Here is an 8,755-nt window from a genome sequence, read left to right as displayed (position 1 = left end):
AGAGGGCAGAGAGAGAGATATTTTTATATCCTATGTTGTATTGTTTAAGTTTAATGGAAGACAAGATTCAAGGTATCTAAGTATTAGGGTTTATATGTGAAGGTTTCACATTTATAAGTAAGGTTCAAGGTTTAAAATTTAACGTTTCTTCTTATCCTCCAATTTGATAAATTTTCTTAGCAATGCAATAGATGCTAGAAGGAAAAATTACATGTTAATAAAATATTGAAATAGAATTTTTATGGATGTTTCTCTATATAGATTAATGAACTACCAAAAGAATTCATTTCTCTTTTCAAAATTTCTTTGTTATTTATCTTCCATCATCATTGTTTTTGTTTGAATTGTGAGGAATACACCAAGCTATATTGTACCCTCCAATATATTATTCAAAATATATATATTACTATCCGCTTAATCCTTGCACCTTGTTTTGGTGCAAGTGCTAGTTTTAAATAATGTAAATAGAGTTCAAGTAAAAACTTTAGTAAAATTGTTTGATGAAGATGTTATTTTCATGTAATCAAATAGAAATTCCCTTACAATTTCTTATTAAAAAAATTATATCTACAACTAAGATAAAAAAAAATGAGTTGTTCTTTTACTTCTTCTCATTTGCGTAAACTTGATATTTGTTTGATTGACCCACTTCTCTAAATTACATACTTTGTTTTCTTATGAATATTTCTAAATCCTTTTTCTAAATTTTATTCTTATTAATGTATTTATAAATTTCTCAAGTTTGTTAGTAACTTAAAGTGAGAATATGATTAATTAATTAAGTTTGAGCATATCAATTATTTTAAAACTTAATGTTTGAATAATATAAATTTTAATTAACTTTTGTAACTAATGCTATATTAATTTCAAAAAAGTGGTTTAATTTTTAAGTAGATATTATTTGTTTTCAAATAAAAAATGTTAAATAATTAGTGAAATAAGAATATCGTGAAATGTCAACTTAGTCTTAGAGGGAAAGTTCCCAAAAATTAGCAAATCTAAATGGACAATTATATTTTATAAATATTTAACATTTTCTAGTCAAATTTTTTAAACTATTTTTTCCTTTGTATGTCCCTATTTTGATACAATGAGATTAGAACTAAATAATCATACATATAATTTTAACTATGACTAAGAAATTTGAAGAAAGTAATCTAAATTCCCTTATATCTTTTTGCAAGCCTTCCCTATTTGGAGAAAGGTCTAAACTCCTTAAGAAAATTTTTCTCTTTGTAGATAAGAAATTCCTTTTTAGGAGTTTGGAAAAATTAAATAAAATTTGTAATCAAAACATTTTCACTATGAGGTTGGATTAGGGCAATAGACCCTAGTAGCTCTTCTCACCGAGGATTTTCCCTATAGTGGATTTTCCTCATACATATTATGTTGTACGTATTATTATTTTGTGCATGTGTGTTCAACATTTATCTGTATTTAAATCCTTGATTTATATCTTTAGTGTTTGTAAGTTTGAAAAATCAAATTCCTACACGATCAACTGATTCACCCCCTCTCATAGTGGATTGTGTTCCTTCAACTTAACAATGTGAATATGTGCTAACTAAGAAATAGTTAGGATGTGTCCTTATTCAAACTAACATTGACATCTATTTTAAGTGAAAATATGTCAAAAGAAATACAAATCTCTTCTCTTTCAGCTAAGATTGGTTTCAATAGAAAGACACTAACACAATATGTGAAAAGGAGAAAGGTTACGAATGATAGTTCCTTAGAAGGTAATTGTGAAATTATATTTAGAGATCCTTAATTTGATAGGTTTGAAGATGTTGTTAGGAACTTGATCTCAACTTTTTGGAATGATCATATCAATCCTTCATCAAATTATCTTTATTTTCTTAAAAGTATGGAGTGACTTTATGCCATTCTATATGTCATTAGTTTGAAGGGAATGGGCAAGCTGAGTTGAGTAACCATCATTTAGTTGTTATCATTAAGAATTGGTGGACTCAAATTTGAAGAATTGGCACATGAAACTATATGAAGTATTGTGGGCATATATGACTAGACCAAAGATGGAAATAGGAATGTCGCCTTTTGAGTTTGTACATGGAATAGGTAATGCTTTTCCTCTTCTTCTAGATCTATTAGCTATTAGATTATAGCTATTATAGAAGATCAATTATTTTAAAGTACCTTAGAGAAAATAAGAAGGTATCTCACTAAGATCAAATAACCTAGAGAGAAGACATGATTGATAGAATTTACCTACATCAAGCCAAGGTAAAGAAAAAATTTGACATAAGAGCTCAACAAAGGAATTTCATGGTAAGAGATATAGTATGTTATGGGATAAAAAGAGGGAACCTAAAAGAGAAAATGGGAAGTTTGATTCTTTATGGAATGGACCTTTTCAAATTACTTAGTGTTTGATATGGAAGAAAGATGAAGAAATATAGCTAGTAATTTAATCATAATCAAACTCTCCTCCATAAAATGTTTGAATACAAGCCACAAAGGTGTTATTCTTTAATAAATATTACTCAAAGAGAGTCAAGAAACCTAGGATTTATTCATTTATTGCATGAAAAATCAATTTATTGACTTAGATGTGAGCTAACTAGGTCCTCAAGAAAAAAGTAAATTATCATACAAATGGGTAAAATAGACCAATAAACAAGAAAGAAACTATTTATAATTATACACGTGAAATTGGGATTCAAAGGTGCACCTATGGTAGAAATTTGAGCCTAAAACAGTCGATTAAGTGTCCTAGGTACCCTAGTGTAGAAAAATGTTAGAGTGCTAGAGAGTGTTAGATATGGTATCCAAAGGATCCAAACTACAAGCCCCCAAAACTTTAGTTCAAACGAACAGGACAATGGTGCGAGGTTCCATAGTCGAGACATTTTTTCCTAGTTTTTCTCTGGTAATCTTTTTCTTAGACATCTCAATGCTCCTATACCTACAAACTAGGCTTCTAACATGTATCTAAACCTATTAATACACAAAAGAGATAAAAAATGGTGTTATAGATATATACCTAGGCTTTCCTTAGTGAAGCCCCATTTTGTGATTCCTACTTCCATGTATAGCCAAGTTGGATCTTAAAAAAAAGTGTGTACTCTAACCCTTATGCGTGTGTATTGCTGCAATCAAATAAATAAAAAAACATAAACAAGAGACCGACTTAAATATATTAGAGTGAATAGTAGATGAGACAATCAAAGGTGACGCATATATCAACTCAAGAATAAATGAATCACATGACTGAATTTGAAATAAAGGATAAAGATCAAATTTGAATTTAAAATTTAGAAATAAAAGAATGACATGAAATTAAGGAGAGGTACAATCCAATAATTAGTTAGTATTTCCCCATCATCCTCCAACATTCCTTGAAGCTTTCATCATGATGAATAATAACTGATGAAGATTTGCTATTGTTGATTATTTCTTAGATTTTTAGAATTGCAGACTCATTATTAGAAGTAATTTCAGCATCATAAGGAAAGAATAATATTTGATTGATATCACAACTAAATAAATTTAATTTCTTATATTTGATTTACAATCTTAATGTTGATAAAAAATTGACATAAAATAATTATATTAAAAAATTGCTCAACCATATTCTAAAATGTGATAGCTAAAACTAAAAATACCCAAAATTTTGGGTATTTCTTGTTACGATATGTGTGTTAATTCGATTAGTCCCACCAAAATAGGCTCTAGAAAAGTGAGATGTGCGATATTAGGGCCCTAATATTAGATCTGGTCCTAATTTTTTCAATTGATGAAAATTAATATGTGAAATAAGATGTTTTGAAATTTAAAATAGAATAGGACCCATCTTCTTGAATTGGGAGTTAAATTCAAGGCTAGAAATGGTATTTAAAATTCCTAGGGGAGTGGAAAACTAAAGTGCTAGGGACAGTATAAAATTGGGCTCACAATTAAGGAGTATAATTTGTGACACTACATTTAACCTTCACTTAAGCGGTCATATTCCACTACATGAATATGCAAGGTAAAGTGCAAGAAATTAAATATTCACGTAAAAGGGATACTCATAAAGGTATTCAAAAAAATCCCCCAATTTAGCTTGATACATGTAATACAATGTTAGGAACAGGATTATGCAAAACCACTTTGTTAGTGAAATCAAAATCATGTACAAAATTCTTACTAAGAGTGACAAAATTTGAAGGTAGATACATGCCCCTTATTTTTTCTTTCTCTTTATGTATGTAGAAGCATAGTATCATGTATACCATTTTGAATTATGAAAATAAGTGATGAGAAATACCAATATAGTCATTAATAAAATAATACTATATTAAATAGCATTTGGTAAGAACAAGAGCAAAATAACAATTCCAATGCAACAATCAACATGCAAATTGGAGCTCTCTAGCTCAAGTTATGATTAAATGATTGATCCATGCTAAATTAGTGTTTTGAGGGAATTTATCTCTTAAATATTGAATTTATTTAACTTTTCATGAATCTTTTTGTCTTATTTAGTTTAGTTTATCGTAGAGGGGTCCACACTATCTTGAGAGAAAAGATGTCACATAAGAGAGAGTGTCAACTACTCAAGATATAGATATCATGGTAACACACCACAAAGGGAAACTACATGCACGAGATAGGCCACATCGACTTTACTATGTACTTGATTTTGTGATTGTTGAATACGCACATGAAAAATTACTTAGGTTAACCCTATGATAAAACTATTTTAGGTTTCATGGTCACATTTGGGTGCCACAAACCCAACTAGATGCCATGGGCCCATTTGGGAACCATAGATCCATCTAGCTACCATGGTCCAAATAGGGGATTTTGCATGAGGTTTGATGAAAAGGCTAACAAATTGATGATGTGAAATAAGGTACTGAGTTTTTCATTATCTAATTTATTTTATGCATTTTTTAAAGATTTTTTTACGGTTGCTTATTTGTTAGAGCTTGAAGCGTCGTGATAGAATGTATTGATGGTTAAGTACCCTTCACAATTTGTTACTCACATTATTTCTCTTTGAACAAAATTAATATTATTATAATATTAACTAAGGTCCTAGGGTTAATCATCACAACAACACATCATGTGACATTGACATATGCAATGGTTTGCAGTACCTATTATATTTGATTTCTTCATTTTTAATGTAATATATGTTATGTAAGTACATCAATAAAAAATGATATAATTATCACAACTAGATTCAAGGGCATCCTCTTTCAATGTAGATTTGGAGACTTTGATTTGGGGATATTTTATGGATAGGTTGTTGTGGGATTAAATTGTTAAGTGTTTGATAATATAATATACATAAAAATTTCTATCATCTCATCAATAATGTGATAAAGGTAATTCATATGCAATATATAATTAAGAAAAAATTCTCCCATCTTATTATTATAGTTTAAAAATTTTAAATTTATTATCCATGCAAATCTATTAGGATCCATTATTATGAATTGGTTTATTACAATACATATTAAAATGTACATCATTTTTGTGTTGGGTATATTCATTTATAAATTCTTCTTCCATTTAATCCAAACCATGTGTCTTGGTCACATCAAGGAGTCGCATATTCTTACTACAAACATAAAAGTAAATACATCAATAACACACATTTAAAATAAAAAATATAAAACAACATTCAAGTAAAATAAAATAAAAATATATTTTTTTTAAATAACTTCTAAATAAAATTTAAGTTTAAATAAGAATAAGAAAAAAACGTCAGTAAAATAAATTTGTCTTTAAATTATGCTTAAGTAAATTAAACAATTTTTAAGTTAAAACTATAAAATAACCCTTAAGTAATCAAAATACATTTTCAAATAAACATAAACTGAATAATGTAAATAAAATTAGTATAGATATTTTAAATATATCTATTTGAAAAAATGTTGGGAGACATCAATTTGGAAATAATATAAAAACATCATGTTTACTATTAAATAAATTTAAGATAAAAGGTAAAAAAAATTTGTCAAAAAACTCATGCGACTACACTCATGCCCTAATAGGTAGTATAGATATTATTGGTGTCTGATTTTTCATCTTGTAAGAACTATGAGATTAGGTGAAAGATAACCTGCATGAAAAGGAGAAATAGGAGGGTCACTTTGGTGAAAGAAGGTCGGCTCATCTGCTCGCCAAAGACAAGAAAAACAAATTGAAACCGAAGATGTTTCCCCTGAACCGGCAAAGGCTTTTACCCTTGATGATGATGACAACTCAGGAGCTCTAGTGAGGAGGGGGGGGGGATGAGGAATTTCAGGTGGAAGGGGAGGAACAAGGGGAGGACAGTAAGGAGGATTCAAAGGGTTTAAGTGATTCTCTAGAGGACAAGGTTGATTCAAAACAAAAATCCTTGCTTCAAAATACTTTTTTAGGATGTGGAAATGGTGCCCTGTTCTCAGGACTCTCCTACCGAGGAGGAGAATTTTAGCATCAAATAATAGCAAAACTAGATAATTAACCTACAAGTTAAGGTCATGAACCTTAAAGCGAAGATGGACGAATATAGGCAAGGACATCAGCTAATGGGAGAGGCCTTGAATTCCCTATGTGCTATTACTGATGAATTATGCAGAATGTTGTTATGGGGTTTGTCTTGAGATAGAGAAAGATGAAGAAAAAAGCAAAAAAGATGAAGGATGTCAACCTGCAAGAGGAGCAGAAAGAGGACATGTTGTAACCTAAGATCTAGAAGGAACTGATGTAGTGTCTTGTGCGGGAATGGAACGTCATCAAGGATGAGTAGGATGCTATTGGGTTGGTGCTTTTTTTTGGTCTGCGTTGATTTCAAAAGCTGATAGTATTAGTTTTAACATAGACTTTTATCTAAACAAGCCTGCATGCCTTATGTTGGGTGTTTTCATGTGGATTAAGTACTCTGATACTATTATGAACTCTTTTTAGTTATATGCTAGTAGTTGTATTATGGATAGTAGGAAGTTGGAGAGGGTTATTATGTTTAGTTATGTGGGTATTGTTAGTGTTTTATTACTTTTGAGAGTTGTTTCTATGCTTTCTGGGGTGTTGGCTATCTGATGCCAGCGATTGTGTCGTTGCTCTCTAGTTTATTTGTTTTTTTTGTAAGGGTTTAGGACCCCTTCCCTACTAAAATAATAAAAGACATTTATAAAAAGATATTGCATATGAATTACCTATTTCAAATTGCCCATTAGAATACTGGACTTTTATTTATAGTAAACTGTGATACTTCAAAATTGCATCTAACGCCTTACAACAAATGATGGCTTATTTATATGACTACCGAGTGATAGTTTATGCCACCATATATCAGATACTAAATACGGAGGTGATACACTCATAGCTGATTATTAGGATGTAGATGAGCATACTCCTATATAGATTTAGGGACAGAATACAATACTGTAGTCAGTGGTTCCAGAAGGGCAGGTGAAAGTGCTGGAAGTATCATCCTTGGCATAACTGTAGGCCTGAGGGCACTGGTTCTTGAAGATCATCGAGTAGTTTGTGGTAGGGCAGTTGTCGACATAGGCACCTCTGCAGCAATACTGGTCAGTTTGAAAGACAGTGCAGGCACTATTGCATCCGCCATTCACCTTCAACTCAGCAGGGCAAACAGCATTGACGTCGGCTTTGCATGCAGGGGCAGTGCACTGTCCGTTTGTAGGATTGATGGAGAGAGGACCGTTGAATCCGTCCACCAGGGAGACGTCGTAGAAGTCCTTGTTGCCATCTCCATTGAGGGTGTACTCAGCTAGCGTGGTGGGAACGCCTCCCGAGACCTGGCAGCTCAATTGGCCATTGCAGTCACCGGTTTGACAGGTTCCTCGGCCGCTCGCATCAAAAGAGCAGCCGGTTCGGCCCCAGAATCTTGCTCCCTTTGTCCCTGCCGGCACATCGACGGTCCATGTCTTACCCTGGTCGAGCTGCTGCCCTCCGTCGGGTAATCCTACCGCCCAAACCGTGTACCCGCACTGGTTCATTATCTCAAACTTAACTGCTGCCGCCTCTGCAACAAAAAACACACGCATATTATTATTGTGAACCTCGGATATATAGTGTATTCAATCTAAAACTCTTATGTTACCAATACAGCTTACCTTGCATCTGAAGATATATAGCCAGTCCAGCCACAAGAATAAGCACAAGATCTGATACTGTTGCCATTATACCGTCTGTATTGAACGGTCGAATGAAGATGGATAGATTGAGTATATGAAGAAGGATTCATCATTTATATAGGAAAAGATCTCCCGGGCAGACACGAAGGAAGCATGGACTCAGTCTGAGCAGTAGTGTGACGTACGAGGGCACCCTCTATCCAGCTTCTACGATGCATCTGCATGTAGTTATATGTCTATGTAAAATGCATTATATGCATAGGATGTGTAACATGCATTGTATGAATAAGATTCTAAGATGCATCTAGATGCAGTTATATGTATATGCAACATGTATTATATGCATAAAATGTGTAACATGTATTGTATTCATAGAATTGTCAATGCATCGTACGAAAGCCCTTGTTATTAGAATTCAAACTTACATTTAGTGCATGACTTGACTTCAGGTTGCATTTAGTGCATGACTTGACTTCAGGTAACCGCTGTCCAGTTTCCGACCGTAATAACTTCAGAAGGAAGCAAACTAGCATGGACCTGGCTGAGAAGCCGTGGATGCTACGAGAGCCCTGGTTTATCAGAACTCAAACCTGCATTGAATACATGAAATGACTCTAGGTAACAGCTGGCCAGTTTTTGATCCTAACTATTTC

The 8,755-nt window shown here is 32.3% G+C and overlaps 1 protein-coding gene across 1 annotated transcript; it reads right to left on the bottom strand.

Moving 5' to 3' along the window:
- Positions 1-7,364: 7,364 nt before the first annotated feature.
- On the bottom strand, positions 7,365-8,148 carry LOC131055984 (pathogenesis-related thaumatin-like protein 3.7). The gene is made up of 2 exons (XM_057990303.2): positions 8,082-8,148; positions 7,365-7,990 (listed from the first exon to the last, which is right to left on the bottom strand). Exons 1-2 carry the CDS (start codon positions 8,146-8,148, stop codon positions 7,365-7,367), a joined length of 693 nt encoding a protein of 230 aa, XP_057846286.1.
- Between the last annotated feature and the right edge of the window lie 607 nt (positions 8,149-8,755).

This window comes from Cryptomeria japonica, chromosome 8 (assembly GCF_030272615.1).
Source record: "Cryptomeria japonica chromosome 8, Sugi_1.0, whole genome shotgun sequence".
NCBI classification, from domain to species: Eukaryota; Viridiplantae; Streptophyta; class Pinopsida; order Cupressales; family Cupressaceae; genus Cryptomeria; species Cryptomeria japonica.
The sequence above is the reverse complement of the archived record's forward strand: the minus strand, read 5'-3'. Positions and strand labels throughout refer to the sequence as shown.

What these genes read in the sequence shown, in the direction of transcription:
- LOC131055984 (XM_057990303.2), bottom strand. Translation starts at nt 8,148, where the DNA reads ATGGCAACAGTATCAGATCTTGTGCTTATTCTTGTGGCTGGACTGGCT. An exon ending in TATATATCTTCAGATGCAAG is followed by an intron (nt 7,991 to 8,081) that starts GTAAGCTGTATT and finishes TTTTTGTTGCAG; the next exon opens with AGGCGGCAGCAGTTAAGTTT.